The 26060-nt window shown below is 44.7% G+C and overlaps 2 protein-coding genes across 2 annotated transcripts; one reads left to right on the top strand and one right to left on the bottom strand.

The window, feature by feature from the left end:
- Nucleotides 1-6229: 6229 nt before the first annotated feature.
- On the bottom strand, nucleotides 6230-9730 carry LOC120681199 (LRR receptor-like serine/threonine-protein kinase EFR). Its single transcript, XM_039962721.1, has 2 exons — nucleotides 9648-9730; nucleotides 6230-7028 (listed from the first exon to the last, which is right to left on the bottom strand). The coding sequence occupies exons 1-2, from the start codon at nucleotides 9728-9730 to the stop codon at nucleotides 6230-6232; spliced, it is 882 nt and encodes a 293-aa protein (XP_039818655.1).
- A 4341-nt stretch (nucleotides 9731-14071) lies between these two features.
- LOC120681198 lies at nucleotides 14072-25189 on the top strand. The gene is made up of 4 exons (XM_039962720.1): nucleotides 14072-14238; nucleotides 24322-24435; nucleotides 24776-24906; nucleotides 25075-25189. The coding sequence occupies exons 1-4, from the start codon at nucleotides 14098-14100 to the stop codon at nucleotides 25187-25189; spliced, it is 501 nt and encodes a 166-aa protein (XP_039818654.1). The 5' UTR covers nucleotides 14072-14097.
- The last annotated feature ends 871 nt before the right edge of the window (nucleotides 25190-26060 follow it).

The raw sequence follows: 26060 nt of genomic DNA, 5'->3' as shown, positions 1-26060 counted from the left end.
CCATCTTGGTATGAAGCCTATCGGTAGTGATAATAATGCATCTACATCTAATATCGATAAGGCAATGAATGATTCGGCTAATTACAAAAATCCAACTAGTAATGCTTTAGTAATTAATTCGGCTAGCCAGCATAACCGAATTAATTATAATTCAACACCACATGCAAATGTGCCACATGGGGCAGCAAGTTCGTTGCAGCATTCTACGCTGCCGAACTTTGCTCAACATCATGGTATACCTAATCGGCCTATGGCCAATGATTTTGGATCTGGCAGTATTAAAAATGAAGTGATTAAAATCTTTAGACAAACTTTTGGTATAGATCCAAAAGGGAGATGCCGATCATATAAAAGACCATACCCTAAATAATATGAACATGTTGCATATCTACAGGGTTTTAAAATTCCTGAATTTGTTAAAAATTCACTGGTGATGATAGTAGAACTACAATAGAGCATATCGGCCAATTTATCATACAATGTGGTGAAGCTAGCACTAGTGATATTTACAAATTGAGATTGTTTTCTTTATCTCTATTGGGTACTGCATTTACTTGGTTTATTTCATTGCCACCCAATTCAGTTCGTACATGGGCCAATTTAGAGCAGAAACTCTGATTATTTCTTTAATGGTGAAACTGAATTGAAATTGTCACATCTTACATCAGTTAAGCAAAAGATACATGAAGGTGTTAGTGAATATATTAGAAGATTTAGAGATATTAGAAACCGATGTTATAGTTTGACAATTTCTGATAGAGATTTGGCTAATCTAACTTTGGCTGGTTTACTCGATTTTCATAAAGAAAAGCTAGATGGACAAGAATTTCTAGATGTTAGTCGAGTTCTGCAAAAGGCTCTGGCTAATGAAAACCGAGCTAAAGAAGCTTTGCAAAAGTCCAATGGAAAGCTTAATCATCTTGTTTATGTTCTTGGTTGTGAATCAAATTGTTTGGATGATGAAGGCAAGGATATTTATGCTGTTGAATTTGTTTGGCCGTCTAATGATAAACCTTGCACTTGCGGTTCTCTCAAGCCAATTCAGAAAAATCTGCAAGATAATATTAAGTTTACTTTTGATGTATCCAAATGTGATAGCATATTCGAGGAATTAAATAGATTAGGATGCATCAAATTGTCTAATACTATTCCGCCGCTTTAGGAATTAAAACGGCGTTCTTATTGCAAGTGGCACAATTCATTTTCTCATGCAACCAATAATTGCAATGTGTTTAGAAGGCAAATTCAATTGGCCATTAATGAAGGACGATTGGTTGTTCCACAAATGCAAATTAATAATAATACTTTCCCTGTGCATACTGTTGAATTACAGAATCCTAAGGTTTTAATTTGGCCGAATCAAGCCGAATCAACAAAGGGGGAAAATGTGATCATTGGTGAACCAAGATCTGAACAGGTCAAGAAAGTTGTAGAGAAAAAGTCCCCTGAAGCTTCATCAGAAATTTCAACGCTCGGGGGGCAAGAACAGAAGAAGGGTGCCAGGTCTGTACAGACCGGTCTGGAGACAGGTCTGATCGGTCCCTCTGGGTGTTCTGGAAAAAATTCCAGAAACAACAAGAAGAAAGGAAGGCTAAGTTCCAAGCAACTCTTGGCCAAATATGAAGAGAAAGGAGCTACCCAGAGGCAGAAGGAGCACTCAGATCAAGCTAAGGATGCAAAACCATCGTCAAAGTCTCGTGAGCAATCGGCTTCTCCTTTGCAACAAGGTAATAACAATTTTGCACGATGTTTATTTGGTGAGCCGGTTGCTCCATAGTTCTGATCGTATCCTTACTATTACACACCTTTGGATTATAGTAGAATGTATATGCATCCATACTTTATTCAATATTCTTCTACATATCCAAGTTATGGTGCCTCTCGAAGACTGATTGTTGATAGCAATAATCTGGTCAAAAGTAAATCTGATTGCAACAAGGAGGGTGAGAAAGATATAAAGCAAGACAACCAGTATTTACAGCCGATGTGGTGTCCCTCAGACTTATCTCACACCCAAAAGAGGAGGCTGCAACGGATGCGCAAGAAGGAGTCCATGGAGCAGCAAGCAGAGGTTGTACCAGCAAGGTTGGCGACTATGAAGCAGGTATGGAGACCTAAGCAAGTTGTTTCGTCATCAGCTTGACGAAGAAGCAAGATATGGCCAATAGAATTTATCGCCCTTAGAACAAAATATGGCCGATGCATGTTTATCATCGCCCTTAGACAATTTTGGTCCAGAGGCTTGTTTTTTGGCATGCTAGCATCACCAAAAAACAGGGGGGCATATGTTGAGGACCAAAATTGACACAAGTCGAACAGACCGGTCTGACCGGTGGGTCTGACCGGTCTACCTGGAATCTAAGTAGAATTAGAACTCTTGTAGATTTAGATCCGTAAAAGGATTTCTTGTGGGATAAGTCCACCCCACCCTACAAATATAAAGGGTCACGTTCGATTGAGGTTATCCAATCGATCAATCAATACAACTTTTATCTTTTTACTTTTTTCTTGCCCTAGCTTTTCCAATCTATTACTTGTTGTTCCTCCTTCATCTCTGCGTCGATTGAGGGCGTTCTAGGTGGTCTACCAACCCTAGAACAACCCTGCGTGCGCCTGCCCCGACGGGTCTTCCTAGGCTAGCGTTCGTAGGCTTCGTCACCTATCCTGCCAACAGCGACCGGTCTGACTGCTCCTTGACACCGGTCTGACCGGTCTGTGCGGCGGCGCTGCAATGCGCGCCTCTGCTGGCTGCACGTTCGAGTGCGTTCGTGTGTTGGTCGTGATTTGCGTCAACACACTGGTAGACGCTGTTATCTTCTTGATCCATATTTGATCGGGCGAAATGGTGGCATTCTTCTTGGAGACAAGCGTCAAGGATATGAAGTGCCTCATGTTGATAGCTCTTCTTGACAAAATCAACGATGGTATGTCCATTGCAGAACATAGGGTCAGTTGGCCTTTTTCCTGTTAGTATCTCCATCACTACTACCCCGAAACTATACACATCTCCAGAAATCGAAATATTGCTTCCTCCAGCGTAATCTGAATATCAAGTCAGAAGGGCAACAGAAGGTGAAAATTCATGTAAATAAATAATGATTTTGGTTTGTAGAGAAACGAGAGTTATGGCTAGACAAGAAAAGGTACCTGGAGCTATATACCCTATAGTTCCCTTCAAACCTATTGAATGTATGGAGCCCAAATCTTCTCTTGATGCCAACATGGATCTAAGGTAGAACCTCTCCATGCCGAAGTCTCCCAAATGAGCAATCATATCATCATCCAGAAGGATATTGCTGGGCTTCAAATCACAGTGGATGGTAGGACTCTAACAGTCATGGTGCAGATATTGCAATGCATCAGCTATATCAACAACTATGTCTATCCTTTGAGTTAGGCCCAGTTGATGCAGAACATGTCTGTCGCCTGTTGGGTGCAGCCAAGTATCCAAGTTGCTGTTGGTCATGTACTCATAAACTAGAGCTTTGAAATCTTTTCCCCTATTATCAATTGTAGAGCATGCTGTCAAAATCGGAAGGAGATTCCTATGTCGAATGTTTCTCAAAGCCATGCATTTTGTCATGTAACTTCTATCTGCGTCTTGCATGTCAAGGTGAAAAACCTTTACAGCCACAAGCTTGTTTGGTTGGGTTAACCTTCCTCTGTATGCCGAACCAGAGCTTCCTCTCACGATCAAGTTGAACTCTGCAAAATTATCTGTGGCTTGTACTAGAGCTTTGTAAGTAACTCTAGGAAATTGCTCACCTGGCAGTGGTAGCTGAATTTTTCTCGATGTCCTCTTTCTGATTATTTTTAAATATACCAATAACATAAGCACCAAAGAACCAAGTACGGGGACCAAAATTGTAACCAACGTTTTGCTTCGTCTTGTTTCTTGAGGAACAACCGGGCACGAAGGCATGTGAAGCTCCCCTACTCCTCCACATAGGCCCCAGTTGCCTTCGAGTGAAATTGTATCGAAAATGGCCTCTCATGCCATATTTCAATATATTGTTTTGGCGATTGATGACACACACAACACTTGGACTAATATGATTGTTAAGATGATCATTCTCAGGCTTTTAGGTTCAAGTGATGACAAAGAGAAGATAGACAAAGTTAGGCCCGAAGGGCCGCCCCTACGGGGGTTCCGCTATGGTATTTTGGTGCAGAAGGGAATCAAAGCCAAGTCAGCTTATAGCCACCGGATGAACCGATGGTTCAAAAAGAGGCATCGGTGCATTTGGCGTACTGTGTTCCAGAGACGATGCAAGTCTCGCAAGAGCCAAGTCTTTAGCACCGGTTGAACCGGTGAAGCATCGGTGCATACCATCGTTGTAATGACATCAGCTGTCAGGAGTTCAACGGCTACTTCGGGTTATGAGTGACCGGATGAACCGACGCTACCCTAGCCAGAGGCATCGGTTCATCCGATGATACGCAGATTTTCTGCTGACCGTTGAAGCAACAGCTACAAGACTTGGTGGCCTATATATACGCCTCACCCCGGCCATTTGAAGCTTGCTGGAGTTGCTGAACATCCCACACACACCCAAGAACATCTCCAAGCCATACAAGAGCATCAAGATCATATCCTTAGCTTTTAGCACTAGCTTGTAAAGTGTGAGTGCTAGAATAGCTCTTAGTGAGTGAGATTGCAAGGCCTTTAGCCTTTGTGCTGTGATTCTCTAGTGAACCAAACAAGAGCTTGGTGCGCCGGCCTCCTTGGAGCTGCGAAGCTCGCCGGCAATGTCATCGACCCTCTGACTTGGTGTGGAGCGGCGACGACATCTTTGTGCGGGGGACGTGGAGACCCTCATCCTTTGTGGAGAAGCTCCTTAGTGGAACCCGGGGCCAAGGTGACCGTGATTGTGTTCACGGAAAAGACTTGGTGGCCGAGTAGCAATACTCTTAGTGAGTGCTACAACAACGTGAATGTAGGTGTGCCTTTGTGGCTAACCGAACCACGGGATAAACACCCGCGTCAAGAGTTTGCTATCTCCTATCCCGCTCTTTAAGCTTCCGCATTTAATACTTGCAACCTTTGTGCATTTACTTTCATAAAATAGTTTCTTGTTAGGAAAGGCTATAGGGTGCATTACTCTTTGGGGATAGGGGTTTCACACTAGAACAATCTAGTTGCACATCTAGATACCTTAAATTAGTTTAAGTTTTGTGCAAACTAGTTGGAGCCATAGATCTAGTTTTTTATTAGTACCTAATTCACCCCCTTCTCCTCTTAGGTTAGAGCACCCGATCCCTTTCAGAAATGCATGTAACATTCCTGAATGCCCCTGTCCTTGGTATCTCTCCTTCTAGGTGATTGTTAGATAGATCCAGCTGGGACAAAAGTTGAAGATCGCTTAGTGCAGTTGGAATGGTGCCTGATAAATTGTTTCGGGAAAGATTGAGCGTTGCCAAGTTTATAAGATTTCCCAAAGACACCGGGATGCTTCCTGAGAGGAAGTTCTGGCCCATCTGGATGGTTTGCAACTGTTGACATGTGCCTAGAGATGCAGGTATCTCCCGTGAATGCTTGTTGGATGAAAGGTCTAGCCATGTAAGCTGCTGGAGATCACCAAAAGCAGGAATCGGACCTTCCAAACTGTTGTCGTATATCAAGCATTTGGTTAATGTGGCTGTTGTCAGAATCTCCTCGGGTATAGTGCCGTGGATATTGTTGCGACCAAGACTCAAAACCGATAGCTGCGGAAGGTCTCCTATGGTGGACGGTATGAGACCTGAGAAGCTATTGCCGTACATATTGATAGCTACCAACTTGGTAAGATTTCCTATAGATGATGGAATAGCACCCACGAAATTGTTCATTGGAACATACAAACCTTGCAAGTTTTCCAGCCTCCCAATCCACTCTCCAATTGTGCCTACTACACTGGTGTGGCCAAACGCAACCCAATTCAGGTTACAAAGGTTGCCCATGCTCGAGGGGAGAACACCTGATAGATTGTAATCACCGCCCAAAGATATGTAACGAAGAGAGGACGAAAGGTTACCGATGTAACTTGGCACGACTCCCTGCAGCTGGTTCCCATAGATCCCAAGCATTTGCAGATGGCTACAGTTCCGGAGTGCATTGAAGAACTGCCAGTCTGCACTGTCCTTTGCTTCTAGATTGTTTAGCTCCAGGTCCATCCGAACGAGGCCAGGAAGCATGCCAAATGGAACACGGATTTTCCCTCCAAATCGATTTTTTTTCTAAATCCATCTCTTAGATCGAGGAAAGGTTCCCTAGTGATGCTGGGACAGAACCCTCAATCATGTTCGTAGCCAGATCAAGAAACTGGAGGCTAGGGAAGGCGTTACCGATTGCAGGAGGCAGCTGACCATCTAACCTATTGCCTATCAAGCTTAGCAACTCTAGCAGAGATAGATTGAAGAGGCTTTCAGGGATCCCACCGGAAATCCTATTCTCTGCTAGCGACAGCGTCCTCAGCTCTGTCAGCTTCCCAATCCCTGCAGGAATGCTACCACCGAGCTGGTTGTACGTGAGGCGGCGCTCTTTCAGGGAAGTGACGTTGCAGAGCTCCGGCGGGATGATCCCGGTGAGGTTGTTGAAGCGAAGGCTCAGAGACGTCAAGTTGGATAGCCTGCCGAGTTCCGCGGGGATTCGCCCCACGAGGAAGTTCCTCGACAGGTTTAGTGTCCTCAAGGTGGAGCAGTTTGTGAGTGCGCCCGGGATACTCCCCTGCAACGTGTTGTAGCTGAGGTCAAGCGATCGGAGCTCGGTGAGTCGGCCGAGGTGAAGAGGTATCGGGCCGGAGAAACTGTTGGTGGAGAGGTTGAGGGCGGCGAGGGACGACAGGTTCCCGAGCGAGGCGGCAATCTGCCCCGAGAGGCCCTGCCCGGCCAGGTCCAGCGCCACGACGCGGCGCGGTCGGCCGCCGCACCAGACGCCGTTCCAGAGGCAGAAGTGGGCGCTGGCGTTCCACGCGCTCAGGGCACCTCGTGGGTCGTTGGTGATCGCGCGCTTGAAGTCGAGGAGGGAGCGCAGGTCAGCGCTGTCCTCCCTGATAGGTTGTATTCTTCTCTGTTTCTAGACTAGGATCACATCTAGTGTACGAATCGAGTACTGGGGTACAAGTTCTAGGTGTAATATCAAGTGATTCATTCTAAATCTAGTATAAGAGAGAGACAGAGAGAGATAGGTGGATGAGAGACACAGACCATCCGCGGGAGTGGATGCAGAGGAGCCGTTGCCGGTGGGCGCCATCGCGTCGATGGAGCCGAGAATGGAGGCGAGGAAGTCCGGCTCTTCGAGGCGCTGATCCGGCGGCGGCAGTGGACGGCGCAAGTCCCGGCGTCCTTCAGGCCTCCACCGGCACTGGCCGATGACGGGGTTGGCGGAGGAGGACGTCGTGGTCGCGATGGCGGAGCTTCCCGTCGGCCTCGCGCTAACCCTAGATCGGTAGGGACTGTGGGAGAGGGTTGTGGCGGCGGTGAACTTGGGATACTGTGCCCCGGGCCCTCTCCCTATTCTTTATAGCGCGGGCGACGGGGGCCCACCAGCCATGTTTGGCTGAATGCCCCCGATCAGGGCGCAAATCAAGGGATTGGCCAGATCTTTGGATCTGGCCGTTGGAGATCAATTCCAACACTCCCAGCCGAGGGTGACGCAGCTGACGCTTCCAGCCCCGCAGGTCACGACCAGCAGTGCCCCAAGCGTCAGAACGAAGAGCCTGCTGGGCCTAGAACCAGCTCATGTGACCTTCGTCATCTGCAAAATGATTGAATCTATGAAACAATGCCACTCGATGTAGCAGAAGGCCAATCAAGTAAACCAGAGATTACCAGCAGTGCTGCACCAAGTAACAAGCTGGACTGCATGTGCCCTATCGACATGACGAGGTTTGCAAATTGCAACAGGCAAGAACTTGAATTTGAAAGAAAATGCACACGCTGATGAAGAGAAGAAACCGGACACCTCCAGGAGCACACGACAGGTCTCCTGTTTCTGGTCTGAATGGAGAGGTTGTTACACTTGTATATATGAGTAAAATACAATATAGGGTCAAAAGTAAAGATCTACGGGCCAGAACCAATCGAAATGCTTGTACTAGATCAGCCGTCTGATGCTGACTTCTGTTGCATGTTGGACTCAAAGTCCTTATCCAAATATTTTTAATTGAATACTGCTAGGCGGCTGACCAACGGCGGCCGTAAGTTTTCCCAGATTGGCACATGATCCCAGGGGCATTTTTCTCAGTCATATCAGCCAACGCTTTGGCAAATGGCTCAAATATCGTGAAAACAATGTTGATGTGTCCTGCTCTAGCACTGAACCTGTCAACTGTAACTGGAAGAAAATATGGAAGTTGGATGTGGCAAAATGGCAAATAAATTTTAAGATTTTTGTTAGGCAATTGGCTCATAATTCGTTGACGGTTAGGCGTAACTTTGCAAGAAGAGACAACCTTGATATAATTTGCCCCATGTGCCACCGGTTTGATGAAGATGCAAGCCATTTGTTTTTCAAATGCAAAGAAGTTAAGCTCAATTGCCGACTTCTGAACTTGGACAAGGAAAGATTAATGCTGGCAGCTGAACGATCAGCACATACATGATTTTCTGGGAAACAATATGAAGCTTCACTAAGGAAAGACAACAAGAAATTATTCTTCCGATGTGTTGGTGGTGGTATGCTAGAATCTATATCTACAACTCTTTAATTGCTATTTCTCTAACACCTGGTGCAGCCATGTCACCTTGATTCTTTTTAACCACCCGATCTCTAATCCAACGGCAGCAAGGCATTCAAGTCCCACTCCCTCCCTCCGCACCTACATCCAGCCAATGTTGCTCGCACACCTGCCTGCCATGCTTTCTGGCCGCGCACCTCCCGCTGCACCTCGGCTGTGCGCCTCCCCGCCTTGCCCGCCCGTGCCGCGCGCCTCCCGCCACACCTTGGCCGCGCACCTCCCGCCACGCCTGCCAGTGTCGCGTGCCCGTCCTGCCTCTGTCGCTCGCACACGCACCCGCCCGGCTCGCACACCCCCGCTGCTCTCTCTTCCGCATGTCCTGCCTCTCTCGCTTCCACTCCTCAGCCTAGCAATTCATGTCATTCATGCTAATTAGTGGAGCCGTTCTTCTGCCTCTCTAGCTTCCATTCCTCCACCCAGCAATTCATGTCGTTCATGCTAATTAGTGGAGCCGTTCTTGGCACTAATAGCATTCATGCCTAGCAATCACTTACGTTTCCACCGCTACTCTGTTGTTTGAAGAAGAGCAGCCCCCCCCCCCTCCCCCCTCCTGTACTGCGTCTGTGTGACTTTGATTCAGTCCGGCGCTGCGATCTGATCAGATGTTCAAAGGTGCTTCTTCTTCTTTTTTAAATCTCTCTTGCGGATTCCATTCACTACCACTGTTTGCTTCTGTTTGCATTGACGTTAGAACAGAGATTCAAAGCTTCCTTTTTTTTAATCTTCTATGCAGATTCAGGTTTGTTTTTTTTCTTCCGAGAGGTTAGACGCAGGCGAGCTCGACGCCATCTTTGAAGACGATGTGCTGAGGCACTGGGATGAGATGGAGCAAACAAACACCAAGAAAGAGGACCAAGGCCAAAGAACCTGCCGCTGCTGTGTCACAGTGAGGTGAAGGAAGCGCCGCCCTGCAAGGTCGTCGGAGCAGACCATGCCGGATAAGATGAGAAGGCCTTGACTTTTGAGCTCCTGTCGCAGACTCGCAGCCCTCCAAGGTCGTTGGAGCAGACCATGCCGGATGAGGTGAGAAGGCCTTGACTTTCGACCTCCTGTCGCAGACTCGCAATACTTCTACATGTCGATCATGCAAGCGGTGCGAGAGCTCAACGTCCCCTCACCCTCCTGAAAAAGCACTGCACGGAGATGGGCATCCCCAAGTGGCCGCACCGCAAGATGAAGAGCATGTAGGCCCTCATCAACAATGTCCAGGTGTCCTATGTCGCTACCCATAGTTTCAATTTGCAATGCTCTGCATCTGATAGAATTTTATTGACACGTAAGCTTTGTGATGCTGTTTGATGGCCATGCAGGTCCTGCAGGAGGCGGGCAAGGCGACCAAGGAGCAGTTAAGGGTGACAGTGTACGTGCAGCTCGAGGAGAAGACCAAGAGGCTCAGGCAGGCCTGCTTCAAGGCCAATTACAAGAAGAGACGGCTCTTGGCTCTTGAAGCCGGGGAGGCACCAAGAAACCACAAGTCCTAATCCAAATCATGAGTTGTCAACTTATATATGAGTACAACAGGGAACTTCCACTAACCAATGCCATCCCCAAGGCAATAGAGAACATTCATTTAAAATCACCGCAGCAACGCGCGGGGTATCACCTAGTAACCTATATAGCTGACACCCACTAACTATTTTTCTTTTCATGCAAAGTGTCCACATTAGTCCCCACTAAGTATCTCACTCGCAATCCTTTCATACAATGTATTCATATTTCCATATTAATTACAAAAAATATCCATATCGTATCTCTATATACGTGCAATTTTTATCTTTAATCTACCAATATAAATCATATACATACTCTATTCTTTTCATCACCTATTCTTCCATAATGTGATGAAATATTCTGTTGGTGTTTCTTCTACTAGCGTATTGATTTTTACCAGATCCGATAAACAAAAAATATCCATGTCATCTCTGCTATGTGCAATATTTTTAATCTTTAATCTATTAATGTAAATTCATATACATACACTATTTTTCTCATCACCAATTCTTCTATAATATGATCAAATATTCTATTGGTGTTTCTTCTATTAGCTTATCAATTGTTACCATATCCATAAAAGATATAACATGCAAGTAAAATTCATATCATCTATTTCTCTCAACATGCAAGCTATATATCCACATCATATAGGAACTCATTATATCAGACTCCACATCACTATCCACTACGACCATCTATTTATATCTTCCACCAATTTTCAGTGAATGTTGCTATGCAATCACTTTAGTGTTTCTACTTTTAAATTTCACCTTAAAAATTTATTTAAGAAATCTCGCAGCAACGCGCGGGGTATCGCCTAGTAATAAAGTAAATGTGAGTCCCTCATCTATTGGCGAGCATTCGAAGAGAAGCCGAGCTCTTGATCAATGCTTGAACAAAGAACCTGGGTTGTTTAGTTTCTGACTAGGCTGTGAAGTTTTTGTGTTTTTTTTTGTTTTCGGCTTGCAGTTCTTATCTTTTAAATCAGTTTGAGACTGGCCAGTGCGCATTAAATGCGACCTGTGGTGTAAACTTTGTTCATTCTTCTATCTTAATACAATGATGTGCAAATATTTTGTGTATTCAACAAAAAATATAGTAAATGTGGGGAAACGCAAGAAGAGTAGTATGAACGTTATCAATAATGCTCAATACTATATGATATGCCGGGACCGGCAGCTCTTCTACCGCAATACTGCACAAACATGCCAAGGTTGATGGGGATCAGGTGATGGCTGCAGGAGCGTGGGCAACTAATTAAATGTGTTCTGAGTACATAACAGTTTTTTAAACCCATGATTTAAATAGCGAGCTATCGAATTTAGCATTTCCATGTTCTGGCCGCTATTGCCGCTATAGCGGCCGCTATAGCGGCGCTATGACCGCGCTATAGTGACAGCTACACGCAGTAGTGTTAGCTTGTTGTGTTCCAAATAGCGCGCTATAGCAGCGCTATGGCCGCGCTATAGCGCGCTATTTGTTAAGTGGACCGCAAATTACCATAAGAAATGAGCTAATCGGCAAATTATCATCAGAAATTATCATAAGAAACGCAAATTATCATAAGAAATGATCAAATCGGCAATTTTGCCAATAGCGTATGGATAACGCGCTATGGCGCTAAATGCGTTTAGCGGCGCTATAGCGCGCAATAGCGGCAATAGCGCAAAAAAGTGAAATTGCGTCGCGGCGTTTGCTTTGGTGCGCTATAGCGGCGCTTAGCGCGCTATTTTTTCATGGTTTTAAATAACTAAATAAATTCAGACCTCAGCAACACACATAGCTAAGTTTTACAGTATTTTCAAGATCCAGGCTGAGCAAAATAATAAGAAAAAAATACCCAAATGAAAGTAAATCAAAAGCATAGTCTATCATTGCTTCACCATCCATTCTTGGCAAAAAATATCCAAAGCAGTGACCTTTAGTACTTTACTTGCCAAATGGAGTGCTCCCTTATGTCGTCACATTGCAACAATGACCAAAACCGTAGTAAGTATGCTCATCTGAATCTAACCTGCATAAACTAGGCAAACCATTTTTTCTCAAAGAATAATATCGTTATACATACACCAAATCACCACATTAGAGCTACAACCTCATAATATCAATATTCTATCTTTAAATTTATACCATAAATCAATTCTCAAGGTAAAAAAAAGTGAAGACAATGACTAGATGAGGATCAGATGGTCTACGTAGGTGGAGATCAGATTTGGGTTATGACAGCACTTCATGCACTAGATGTAGGGAGTGCTCTCAGTGGGATGGGTCTATGAAGAGCGGTACTTCATTTACTCAATGAGCCTATACTTACAAGGGAGGGATTAGAGAAAGAATATACAATCTAATGAAGATGGGTGGCATGGAGGATGGTATGAAGGACTAGATCTAAATGCATGACGAAGATAGCGCAACTATCAATAGGGATGACAGACGAATTGGGCGGGAAACCCCCTGCCTATTTTGCTGTCATACTTTTTCATTGGAAACATAAGTAGGACCGGGATGACCGGTAGCGGACTTCGATCAGCATACACGGTATCTGGAGACAAACAAATACTGACAGAAATATAGTACAAATGGATGGAAATCGGGAACTTAGATAGCCAGATTGGGATGAAAGATTTTAGTATGAACTCCATGACCATGACTCACAATGCAACACACACACACACACACACACACACACACACACACACACACACACACACACACACACACAATGCTCATAAATGCACGACACTTCACATAGGCATTATGGCTTCAATTAGGATGGACCTATCTTTCCTTAAAAAAAAGGATGGACCTATCTTGGATAGATTAAAAATGGGAAAAATACGGGTCCATTCTGGATGAAAACAAGATCTTGCTAATACGAGTGGTATATACTCTTCCCTGTTTCTTGTCCTGTTCCCATATTTTTGTATCATATTTCCTTTTCGTGCAAATATGAGATACATGTAGAAAAACAGAATCCGTCTTCATCCCTGTTATCTTATTTTAATGATGTGGATGAATGTTGAGAGATCTTTGAGGAAATAAGTTAGCAAGAATAATTTATATAGATATTATGGATTTTAGATTTCGTTTTAAAGAGTATACATAGTATTGATCATAGAAAGAAATAAATGATTGCTTGTTTGCCAGAGTGCGAGTAAACATGGAGATATCTTTTAAGAAATTAAATAATGTTAGTAGGGATGGATTGAATAGATACCATAGATATAGCTTCACTGACACCTTATCGTATTGGGAGCCAAAAGTTAATGATGAGCTATTACTAACTTCCATTACATGCGTCGTCCATCGATCATGTTATCAATTGTCTTCCAACCTTGATTGCATGGCTCCAAACAAGATAATTTTGTATATTGCTTATAGATAAATCATATTTCAATGATCTGGATGAATATGGAGAGATCTTTTGAGGATCTAAATAGTATTCGTGGGATTAATTGTATAGATCTGATATATTAAGGTAGATTTGGCTTGGCTTTATACCATAAAGCGCATTGATTGTAGCAACAACAATAAATGATGGGCTATCTAAAAACCAACCTTCCATCCATAGATAGATTATATTTTGTGACTAAAAACCTAGTAATGATGGTGGAGATCCAAACAAAGCAGGTTACAGCCAAATAACATCTATGTAACAAATACTATAAAATCGCCTAGAAGAGACGAGTGCTCTATGGAATAGTTTGTTTTTTAGAAGTTTTGTATTAAATTAATTAAAAATAGAATAGGACAAAATCTAGTTCTCCTTTTTTCCTCTATATATTCAGCTCTTCCCTTCAGTAGAACACTAGGCTTCGCCTTATTTATATCCCCTTACTCTCTTCTAGTACCTACAACTAGCCAAGCCCCAACCAAGCTAACTTCAATGGAAGATTCAAGTACAAATGATGTGTACTTGGGGCTATATGAAGTTCCAACACCTATATGGATGGAGGAACATCCTTTATGCAACGTTGAAGATTGGAAGGCATTCCAAAGGGAAAGGCCAGATGGGCGGCATGACTGGGTAAGTGATTTAAGTTCTGTTGTATCTTGAAGTTTTCAACCACATATGGAAACCTCTCTTTCATTCTAGCTATTTGTCTTTAGAGGAGTATTGGTTGGTGTGGTTTCCAATAACAAACATTGATGGACGTAGAGTTAATGTCCAATGGATGAGAGCTCTTGAATCTATGTCCCAAGATATACAAAATGAATAGAGTAATACACCTTGTTAAAAAGATTAGTTATTTATGATTATTCATACAATGATCAGCATATAAAGTTTGTGGTAAAAATATTACAAAGTATGAGTTAAGGTGAGTAAAGTCCTATAGGGATTTAGATGTGAAGATGCAACAAACCTCTAATTCTATCCAAAGTGAAGTTGTTTAGACTATATCAATTTTTTATATCTGTAAGTAGCCTGCCTTTTCTGCTTACTAAGTGCCATATAATTATATTTATGATGTATGCAAAAGAATTTAGAACTTTTACTTAAAGATTAAAGTTTCATGTAAAGGTACTTTTGCAAAAAAAAAAAGTTGCTTGTGCATTGTGATCGTGAGAAGCTACTTTTCCAAAGTTACTTTTACAAAAGCATTCACTTGAGAAACTAGTTCTATTAAAGCTGCTCTTGCTTGTATATGTCGTTAGGAAACTGACAATATGCATGTGTTACACACGATAGGCAGAGTTAGAAGAATATTGGGGGCCACTATTAAGTTGATGACATGTGATGTCTAGGATACCACATTAGGGAAAAGCTAGGGTGGTGCCATCATTGGACGATGTCGTGCCCGTGGGTTACTTCAATCATTAAAGGGATAAGCAAACTTAGAACTTGTACTTAAAGTTCAAACTTTCATGTAAAGGCACTTTTACAATTGCGTGTGCATTGTGACTGTGTGAGAAGCTACTTTTCCAAAGCATCTTTTGTCTTATGCACTTAAAGTTTAAACTTTCATGTAAATGCACTTTTGCAATTGCTTGTGCATTGTGACTGTGAGAAACTACTTTTACAAAGTCACTTTTACAAAAGCATCTTTTGTCTTATGCATTTGAGAAACTAATTTTTATTAAAGCTACTCCAGCTTGATGTCATTAGACAACTCGCAATAGGCATGTGTTACACAAGATAGGCATGAGTTAGAAGAACACTGATGACCACTACTAAGTTGATGACATGTGACGTCTAGGACACCACATTAGGGAAAAGCTAGGGTGGTGCCATCATTGGATGATACCGTGCCCGTGGATTACTTCAATCATTAAAGGGGCGAGAAATCAACTTAGGACTTTTACTTAAAGTTCAAACTTTCATGTAAAGGCACTTTTACAATTGCTTGTGCATTGTGACCATGATAAGCTACTTTTCCAAAAAACTTCTTTTGTCTTATGCACTTAAAGTTTAAACTTTCATGGAAAGGCACTTTTGCAATTGCTTGTGCATTGTGACTGTGAGAAGCTACTTTTCCAAAGTTACTTTTACAAAAGCATCTTTTGTCTTATGCACTTGAGAAACTAATTTTGCTAAAGCTACTCCAGCTTGATGCCATTAAGCAACTCGCAATAGGCATGTGTTACACAAGATAGGCATGAGTTAAAAGAATGTTGGGGACCACTACTAAGTTGATGGCATGTGACGCCTAGGACACCACATTAGGGAAAAGCTAGGGCGGTGCCATCATTGGATAATACCATGCCCGTGGTTACTTCAATCATGAAAGGGACGAGCACATGTAGGCTAATACAATCATTGAGGAAAAGCTCTATGTTGAGAACATGGCACACCATCAAGAAGAACAATGGTGCACAATGTTGGGGAGGAAGTTGCACAATATAAAAGGTTTCAGAGGACGAAGTGTTGAATGATAGGTGGAAGGGGAAATAGAAAAGTATTTGAGGAACTTATTTAATGGTAGTAATGGCTCATTTGTGATGAACTCTGGTAACTAGGATTACTGCAACACTATGTCAGAAATCTGGAAAGAACACACCCAATCTAGTGATGTGAAATATAACACATCTCTAACATGACATTAGTGACAGGTTGAGAGGAAACATGTTACTAATAACTTGGTCCCGACAAGGCACCATCCAAGAGTCTAGGATGAGTAGTGGCTACTTTGTTGCGATCTCTATGGTGTCCAAGATGATTGCAAGTCTGCAACCCACAACAGTTAGGGAACCAAAATTTATCTTGCTTCTGGGTAGTAGTCCAATTGGAGCCTTTTGATACTTTAGCTTCGGGAAAGGGAAGACCCAAAAGTATTGTGTTACTTTGGGTTTATAGCTTTTCCCCCAAAATCTAAGGAGTCTTTAACATGTATGCCTTTATAAAAATTACTCTTGACCTCCATACCCCTAAAAAATTAACTCGTGCATGTATGCCCTGGTGCCAAGTTTTCTTTACCCCTGTGCCCTTCCATCCATGTTCTGTTAGAAGATAACAATTTAGTAGCTCTGACCAGTGGGACCAACCTAGTGAAATGTCCATATTGCCCCTCATCCCATCAACCCTACCCTCAATCCCCTCCCAGATTTTTCCCACCCGCGACCCTCCTGCCCGAGCCCACCTCAGACGCTGCCACTGGCGCCTCCTCCAGCTCTCCCACTCCTAGGTCTTCGTAGCTCGCGCTGCCGCCTCTGTCGGTCATGCACTCCATCCCTCGCCCTTCCCCTTGGGCGCCCCCTCCCTGAGATCCTGGCCAGTGCCCCTTTCCTTGAGATCCCGGCCAGCGGGCGCGGGTGGGGCAGGGCCTCCGCGGGGCGAGGCTGGCTGGCGGGTGAGGGCGGGGCAGGGCCTCCATGCGGGCAAGGCAGAGCCTCCACCTGCCATCCGCCACCCTACTGCCGCCTATCTGTCACCCACCGAGGTTCGCACGGTGCCGCATCTGACTGGTCATCGACACGTCCCAGGCCCAGGCGAGCACCCCCACGGCGAGGCACCCGCACATCAACGACCTAGCTTACATGCCGGCGGTCAAGGATGGCAGGTTCAGCTTCAATCTCCTGGTGGGCGGGTTCATCGACCCCAAGAGGTGGGGCGAGGCGTTGCCGCTCAACGCCTGCGTCCCCAGTGACGACAGCATCCTGGTCTGCAAGGCCATCCTCGAGGCATACAGGGACCTCGGCAATAGAAGAACAGGGACATATTCAAGCTCGTGCAACCTATCGACCAGTACAGCTCTGGCGAGCTCCGTCTCATGGTGGAGCAGAACATCGTGCCCCCAACGTCAGCAACAAGAGGAGCGACGCGCTACTCGCAGAGCCGCTGCTATGGGAGCGCCTTTCGCCATAGTCATCGCCTGCTGCTCAATGCAAGGGCCTTGTGGCATGCACGGGCAGCCAGTTCTGTGGCCACGCCATCATCTAGACCAAGGTGCGGGCACTGCAAGTGATGCGGAAGGTGGAGAAGCGGGTGGTCGTGCCTCGGGTGGTGTGGATGCACTGGACCGGCTGCCCCAATAGCTGCAGCCAGGTGCAGGTGGCCGGCATCGGCTTCATGGGCTGCCTCACCAAGGACAGCGACGACAACATCTGCGAGTCGGCGAACCTCTTCATCGGCAGCCGCATCGGCAGCGACTCACACCCAGTGGACGTGTACAAGAAGGCCGTGCCTTGCAAGGACCTGGTGCCCATCGTGGCTGACCTCCTGGCCGAACTCCCTAACTCCTTTATCTAGCACCTCCCCCCACATAAGGGCAAAATTATCTTTTCCCAACTCTGTTAGCCTCCATCACAGTCCATTTCGTCCAAAAGGGCACGGGGGTAAAGAAAACTTGACGCCAGGGCATACATGTGTGAGTGATTTTTTTTAGGGGCATGGAGGTCAAGAACAATTTTCATAAGGGCATACAAGTTAAAGACTCAAATCTAAGAGCAAAATCATGAACAAGCATATCACTAGACTCAAGCTCTAAGAAAAAATAATGATATTGTTAGAGGATGGATTAAATTAAGCATAATGCACGTAAATATCCCTTGTGAAATTACCTCTTAATATATAAAGTGGTTCAATTCGAATTATCACCAGTGATGACACAATTCAATAAAGTTGGGTATATTTGTCATGGGGATTTGCTCAAGACAAAGACTCAATGTAGTAGGAAATAAGACCACTTGAAAGAGAAATCTTTAAGCCATGTGCAACAAGGCTCAACCAAGTTACAACTTGCGGCCACATTGCTGCTTGAGAGGCCACTGCCACACATCCCCTTACATGCTACCCATGCATACATGTGGCTCCGAACGTGACATGGAGGCACTCTAGGACCCTCATCGGCTTTAGGGCTGGATGTATTCTTTGCCATGCCCCCAGGGCCAATCCTGCAGGAGTGGCCTAAGGTGTCGCGCCAAGTGCAAACTCATTGCCTCTGAGTCTACAATATGTCCAAGGTTTGTAGAAGTGCTAAGCTGGCGAAGAGCTCAACTACATCAATGGTGAAGAAGGCACAAATCAACCTATGTTGGTGTTTATACCTACTTGAAGAAGAGCATGCGCCGCTCAAGGAGGTCATGAACAACTACATCACCATGTTCTGCGGTCCCCTTCCACCTCACATCATCGTGGCCCTCACTACACTCTTTGGCACCCCCCTACACTCAACTAGATGAGGCAATGAATGAGCGAGTTGGTGGTGATATTGAAGAGGTGCAAACATTGATTGTCGAGGCTAATATGTGACTTCTTTCCGCCAAAGCTCAACGCTTCTATGTCTTTCTTCATGTCATGTCCCTTGGTCATGTCATCTAAAATTTGTAGTTAAGTAATGAGCTCATCGCAGTCGCTCATATAAATTTGTATGGCTTTGTCCAGAATTTCATGGGCATTTGATGGTATCAGTATCTGTGATGTGCTCTATTGACTGGTGGCTCATTTGCTCCTCATTGAGTATGCTTGTTTTCTATAAACCTATAGTCTAGCAGTGGTTCTTCACTGGTTTGGCACCGCGGAGTTCATTGTTAGTGCCATGGAAATGCCAAATCTTGATATTGTTGGATAAGTATGCACAAAATGTTGGCTTCAAGCTTCTGCCAACTTGCATGCCTTCTAGAGACCAAGTCAACTTCTATTAATGGAGCTTTGGTTGCCTTCTTGGGAGGCTACAAACACAACAATTTCAGCTACGAACGTGTAGCTAGCACCAGAGGAGGCATCCTGTTAATTTGGAATGACAATTACGTTGAATTACGGGACATCCAAGCGTCAGTGTTAATGAAGGAATGCGCTACCTTATTCATCATCACGGTTGTTATGGCAAATCTTGTCATAGCCGCAAACCTACCTTCCTAAAAGAATTGAGAAGCATTATGCCCTCAAACGGCCACAAATGATTAGTCCTTGATTATTTCAACTTAATTTATCGAGCATGCAATTAAAATAACTGAAACCTATGCTTGGGAAGAATGAGAAAATTCCGATATGCCATCCTTCTGGATAAAAGCTAGGACCTCGAGTTTGAATAACATGGCATACGAAAGCACTTGCCACCACATGTCAAATCAATGTGTGCTTCTCCTCATCAATTTGATTGGCATGTCAACCGCGTCCTTCCACTAACCAAAATAACCGGATCTATGGATGAAATTTGAAGAATTTGGAATGATCCAACAACACACACTCAACCAACTTGCGTCCTGCACTACAAGCTTGCTAAGACATCATAATATTTGCACAAATTGAGCCAGTCCATCCTCTATGAGAACACATAAAAACTACACATGGTCTAGGAAATAATCGAGTACCTGGATATTGCACAGGAAAGTAGGGAACTCTTTGATGTTGTGTTCTAAGTGAGAAAATGTCTCAAGCGTCAAGTTATGTGGCTTGTTGTCATTGAGAGGGCTAGGAAAATATGGGCCTATTGGGTCACCAACCTAAAGGAGGGTGATACAAACACAACATTTTTCCATCTAAAATAAACATGCGCATGAAGAAAACCCATATTTGGCACTTACAAAATGAGTGAGAATGGGTCATATTGTATGATGATAAAACCTCTATGGTTAATGAGTACATCTTCATCATGGGATCCCCACATGCACAAATGATAGGTTTCATTTGGGAGGCCCTGAATATACAACTCTATGATCTTTCCCACCTAGATGCACCTTTTACAAATGAAGAAATCTTGAATGCTATCTCTCTGACACCGTCGGACAAGGCGTGGGGGCTGGATGGCTTCACTGGAATTTCTTCAAGACCTATGGGGAGATCATCAAAGAAGACCTAGTGACAACCATTAACTCCATTTATGACCTCCGCTGTCTAAATCTCAACCTTTTGAACTCGGCAAACATCCTAATACCAAAGAAAGAAGCCCAAACAAGATCACATATATAGGATGGTTAGTCTCATTCATAGCATGGTGAAGCTGCTCACTAAGGCCCTGTTTGGTATGGCTCCAACTCCAAACTCCACTCCAGAGTTGAGTAGAGCTAGCCAAACACCTCAGCTCCAAAAATTGATGGAGCAACCTAACTCCATGTAGTTGGTGGAACCCTAGTTCATTTTAATGGAGCACCTCTCCAGCTGCTCAAATATACTCTCAAATCAACCTAGACGTGAAGTTTGGAGGAACTTACCCACCACTGCTATCGGTTACACAAGAAAACAGTTTGTTTTTTCCTTCCCACCTCTGTCTCCCAACCTCCCTCTGCAAGCCCCCAACTGCGCCCTCGTCTCATTGTCGTGCCGTCGCCAGCCACTGTGCCCCGTCTGTGGCACCTAGCCCTCCTCACCGTCTACCCTGTCGCTGCACATAGTCCCACACCCCCTCGCCCTCCTCATCGCCCATCCTGCCGCTACCACCATGCCCCATACCACGGCTCCTCATGACCTCACCCTCGCCGCCGCCCATCCCACTACCACGCCCTGTCCTACGGGTCCTCACACCTCGCTGCCACCCGTCCTATGCCTCCTCGCCCTCACCGCAACCCTGCAACCTCTTGCCCTCACGGCACCCCACAGCCGCTCATTCCACCATCCAGCGGCCCCTCCCACAGCTTGCCCTTGCCGCATCCCGTCTCGCCACCACGCCCCCATCTTGCTACTCGCCCTTGCTGCTGCACCCTCATCCCATGGCTCATTGTTGTCGCTGCCCCCTCATCCCATGACACTTTGTCCACACCCCCATCCTGCCATAAGAAAGGGTAAGAATGGCAAACCACCTTCAAAATCCTTTTTTGGTGCTAGGTAGCCAAACACCCTATCCATGTAGCTCCAACTCTACCTAGAGCATGCTTAAGCTGGAGTTTTAGAGTGGAGCAAAAAAAATGTGGAGTTGGAGCCATGCCAAACAGGATCTAAGTTTCTGGGCCTATGCCTAGTGTCAGCGATGCACGACATCATTTCTAAAAGCGAAAGTGCTTTCATTCGCGATTGTGACATCCATGGTAACTTCTTCTATGTTCGCAGCTCAATATGGTACTTTGACTAACACAAAATGATAATATGTTGAAAAAGCTAGAAATCTCAAAAGTGTTCAACTTGTTTTACTTAATTATTTGCTATCGCTTATACTGCCCCCCCCCACACACACACAAAGATGGTGGGACTAGATTTCCGCAACCTTCTCCATTGCCGTGTCAACATGTGTTGCTTAACGGCATTCCGGGATCACTAATTGCCAATGGTTGAGGACTATGACAAGGAGACCCGCTCTCGCAATCTTTCAGAAAAAGATACCCGCTCTCGCCACTCCTCGTCATACTTGCATTGACCCGCTGCAGCACTTTCTCAACCTGGCCTCCAAGGCAGACATCCTAAACTAGGTCACTAGAAACCATGCAAGGCTACTTGTCTCCAGGTGTCGCTGCGGGAAATGGGCGACTACAAAACTACTCGATTGCTTGTTAGTTGTGCGCTTGATCGGATATGGTCTAGCACGCAAAGACTCGAGGATTTAGACTGGTTCGGGCCTGGAATGCCCTACGTCCAGTATGGGGGGTGGTGTTCTTGCTCTATTGCTCTCGAGCCCGGGTGCTCAAAGTTCAGAAGGGAGCTTACAAGCTGGTCTAGCAGTGTCGAACCCGTGGGAGTCCAACCCATTCCTATGTGGGGGGCCTTCCCTTTTATAGTCCAAGGTGGGGCCCCCTTTTACAGATATCTAGCATTGTGTCTTGGCACCGTCGAGGTGCAATTCATCCTTGTCAGTCGTCGGGGCCCACTCGATCGGTCGGGAGTGGATGAGCCTGATCTTGGCGATCTTCTGGTGCAAGGGATGATCCTGGCAATCTCCTTGAGCGGCGTGTTCCCCCGGCGCTGTCCCATCCTGGCTCAGTCGGGGCAGCGAGACCACTCGGGCGGTCGCTTGGGGGTCTCCTCCGGTCTTGTCCGCCGGAGCCTGCGTTCCTTACCTGCGGGGCTATCTTACATAGCTCTGTCACCGGACAACGCGCCCGGTGAGGGGGGAATTACCGAGGCCTGGCCGGGGCCGTCCGATCACGGTCGCTGTCATAATGAGGCGGTGCACAGAGGCAGCCATCATTACGGCGAGCGGAGGCAGCGTCTGCGGACGCCCCTCCCGATGTATCAAGGGGCCCATGCGAGCGGCGCTGTCTCCTTGTCAGGGAGTCCTGCTGGCTTGGCCCTTGCCACAAGATAAGGAGGGCTGGTGCCTTGGGGCTTGCACGGATCCTGTCTTGGCCGGCACGCCTGTCAGGAGGCGCGGCGCCCTTGGAACGCACGTCTCAGGCAACTGGCATGGCTCCGACCCAGGGCGCTAGGTCGGGGAGCCGCCATGTGTCCCGGGAGGTCGGGCTCCTGAACCCATTGGCTTAGCAGTGAAGCCATCTCCCAATGCGGGTTAGCGGGCCGTCCCGTCTTCGGCCCAGTAGGTTTGCTGGGTCTTGTTCTATACAAGTCGGGCCCGTTAGGGGTCCTGGGTTTACTCCCCCATCACCAGGTATGTTGATGATGCGGTCATTTTCAAAAAGACAGCTAAGCATGAAGTGACCACTTTGAGACATCTTCTCTAACCCTTTGGTGATGTAACAAGACTATAAATAAATGTGCAAAAATCCTCAATGGCACCGATATGTCATGAGTGACTTGATCTGGAAGATATCCCGGAGGATTCTTGATCTACTACATTTCTATATGTGGTAGCACTCTTGCATATTAGTTTGGCTCTCTAGAAAATTGCAGCTGGTGCGAGCAAACTTCTCAATCAAGTACCTCAGACTATCGCTTAGCATCAAGTGATTATAGAAAGTTGACTTCTATCCACTCGCCAATAAGGCTACAACTAGCTTGTCGAGGTGATGGGGGTCGCAACGAGATGCAAGCGGAAGGGGAGGGCAATGTGGATGAAGTAATAAAGTCAACCCTCTCTCTTCCTAACTGATCTACCTCTTGATGGCCTTGAGCACTACAAAGGAGGTCCTTGAATTTGTTAACAAGTAACCGAGGAAGTTATTGTGGGTGGGAGATGGCAACCTCAAATGGGTCAATGAAACTCGCACAACGGTCTATGAAACACCAATTAGCATTGATGAAGTGCGACAATAGTAAAAAGTAAAGATCCATAAAATGAAAGCGTATGAGAGAGTATAATAGCCTTTTTTTGATACACGGTGATCAAGTGGAATAACTCATGAACCACCAAATTGAATCACAATGTTCATATGTATAGGCTATGCCTTTGCTAATGCGAAAGCCATCGCTCTACCATAGATAAAACGGATAGTTAGGAAGTGTCCATAACCTTAAAAGCTTTTATTACTAGAAGAAAATGTGAAGAGCTAGGAAACTGAACTTTCGCATATGCAATCATGGAAATTGCAATTTCAAGTAATGTTCTCTTTCCAATAAACGGTCTTTCTTATATTATTCAATCTAACTATGATAGATATTTCATTGTATCAAAAAGCAACTAGCATTGCAATGTGATTCGCACAATCTGGCTACAATTTGGCCACCAAGTCAACAACTTGCACACACACAATTAATTGTGTGATATTATACTAGCTCGAGGCATAGTGTTGTATATGATTATAATCTAGCACATTTAACTAATTATGTATTAGCTCGATATGTTATTTTACTTATGAGTGGTTGGTACAAATCCCAAACCTGTTAGCTAGTAACATTTGTTTCCTGTAGTTCTACTCTCATCGGGAATACACAAGGATGTTCCGCTCGAAACCTAAAGTTGAAGCATTTCTAGAGGCATTGTCAGAAGGAGCAGACATGTTCGAAGGAAGAAAATTGCATAAGGTACTAATTTTTTTCTAGAAAATTCTATTGAAGGTACTTGTATTTTCTTTTACCCAATAGTAGCTTCCCTTTTCTGTGTTCTAAAGTTGGAAGTCTGGTTTTCTCAAATAGAAAGTTCAAAGTTGAAATTCCCGCTAGCAGTTTTGTGTTAACACTTGCATAAATTGAAAATAAAAATTGTAAACTGACACCTTTTATATATGTATGTTGTGGGTAAGAAAATTTTGTACTTTAAACAACAATATAATGCTGGTCGAATTTTCCCTTTTCATTATACACATACTTATTGTTTTGTATTTATTTGATGAATATTGTTTTGATGCATTCTTTGGTGTTGCAGAGAACAATGGACTTTGATGATGCTGAAAGTGGTGGTATGGATTCGAACAATGCATTTTCAATATTACGTCACATTGCCAAAAAAATATTTTTACATCGTAGACTTGAAACACATACCTTCATTCCTTTTATGTCAGATGTCAATAATAATATAGTTAGAAGAGCATTGTCTAGTACATTTAAAATGGAGATATGAAGTGTTTCCTTTTCAACTTACGCAAAAAATATGGTATTCTATTATCTTGTTGAACATTGAGTGGTATATTTGAGATCTCTTATTCTTGACCCAATATTTTGCAGGGAGCACTACCAGGAGGACGAGGGGAAGAGGAATGGGGAGGGGGAGGGGAGGAGGATGGGGACAGGGAAGAGGATGGTGGTCTGCACCGGTTGCATATCGTCCGATGCTCCGTGAGATGGATAAGCTGCCCCCTGGTTTCATTTAGATTTGGGAATATGATTTTCAAGAGGAGCCTGCATGACAACTAGTTTATAAACTATCATGCGCTGCCGTTTAAGAATAAATGCACAAGAATAATTGTGCGCGCCACATCAAACCATCTGATGACGCTGTGTTTTCATGAAATGTTTGTGTGTGGATCAGTTTGTGAGGTTTGATTTCCGTACCGTTTGTTAAACTGGAGATTGATGCTGCGTGCTTCAAAATTAATAATATTTGGTGACAATTTTACCATATATATCTTTGCATGAGATGCTATATAGAACCAGAGATCGTCCTAAATATATATTTTCTGGTGGAAGGCGAAGCATATAACTGCATGAATAGTTTTCTACAGGTCCTATTATTTGTACTCCATCAATTATTGGGTATTTCTAATGCTGCTACCATACTAGTACGTCTTAGCCGTTTGCGCAGCACTCGTGGAGGGTAATAAGCTCCTGCTCCATGAACGTGAAATGCACATTCTAGTGCTCCATCCTTCTGGTTTTAACGTCATAATCATAGGCATGCATTGGTATGCTTGCTTATTATTAATAATATCTTACTATTATTTCTTCAGATTATTGTGTTTTCTTTTCCCACCATAATTGCCTTTGCTGATGCGCACCGCGGCATTAGGCCAGTCTCAGTGGGAGTGTCATCGACACAGTTGCCAAGACTAAAAACTAGAGAACTGTGCCAGTGGAGTGTCATGGTGATGACACTCCTCTCACATTGCATGACACTCATCTCTTCTCTCTCCTCGTACTATTTGTACGTGTTAGCAAATTTAATGTCCATAACACTCTTATGACACTCCCACTGAAATTGGCCTTACAATCTC

This window comes from Panicum virgatum, chromosome 7N (assembly GCF_016808335.1).
Source record: "Panicum virgatum strain AP13 chromosome 7N, P.virgatum_v5, whole genome shotgun sequence".
NCBI classification, from domain to species: domain Eukaryota; kingdom Viridiplantae; phylum Streptophyta; class Magnoliopsida; order Poales; family Poaceae; genus Panicum; species Panicum virgatum.
The sequence above is the reverse complement of the archived record's forward strand: the minus strand, read 5'-3'. Positions and strand labels throughout refer to the sequence as shown.

Excerpts from the sequence above, each read along its gene's own strand:
- LOC120681199 (XM_039962721.1), bottom strand. The coding sequence starts at position 9,730 with ATGGTCTGCTCCAACGACCTTGGAGGGCTGCGAGTCTGCGACAGGAGC. Across the intron at positions 7,029-9,647 it reads TTCTCATCTTATCCGGCATG|GGAGGACAGCGCTGACCTGC; the intron begins GTCTGCTCCGAC and ends ACAACCTATCAG.
- LOC120681198 (XM_039962720.1), top strand. The coding sequence starts at position 14,098 with ATGGAAGATTCAAGTACAAATGATGTGTACTTGGGGCTATATGAAGTT. Across the intron at positions 24,436-24,775 it reads AAGGAAGAAAATTGCATAAG|AGAACAATGGACTTTGATGA; the intron begins GTACTAATTTTT and ends TTGGTGTTGCAG. Across the intron at positions 24,907-25,074 it reads CATACCTTCATTCCTTTTAT|GGAGCACTACCAGGAGGACG; the intron begins GTCAGATGTCAA and ends AATATTTTGCAG.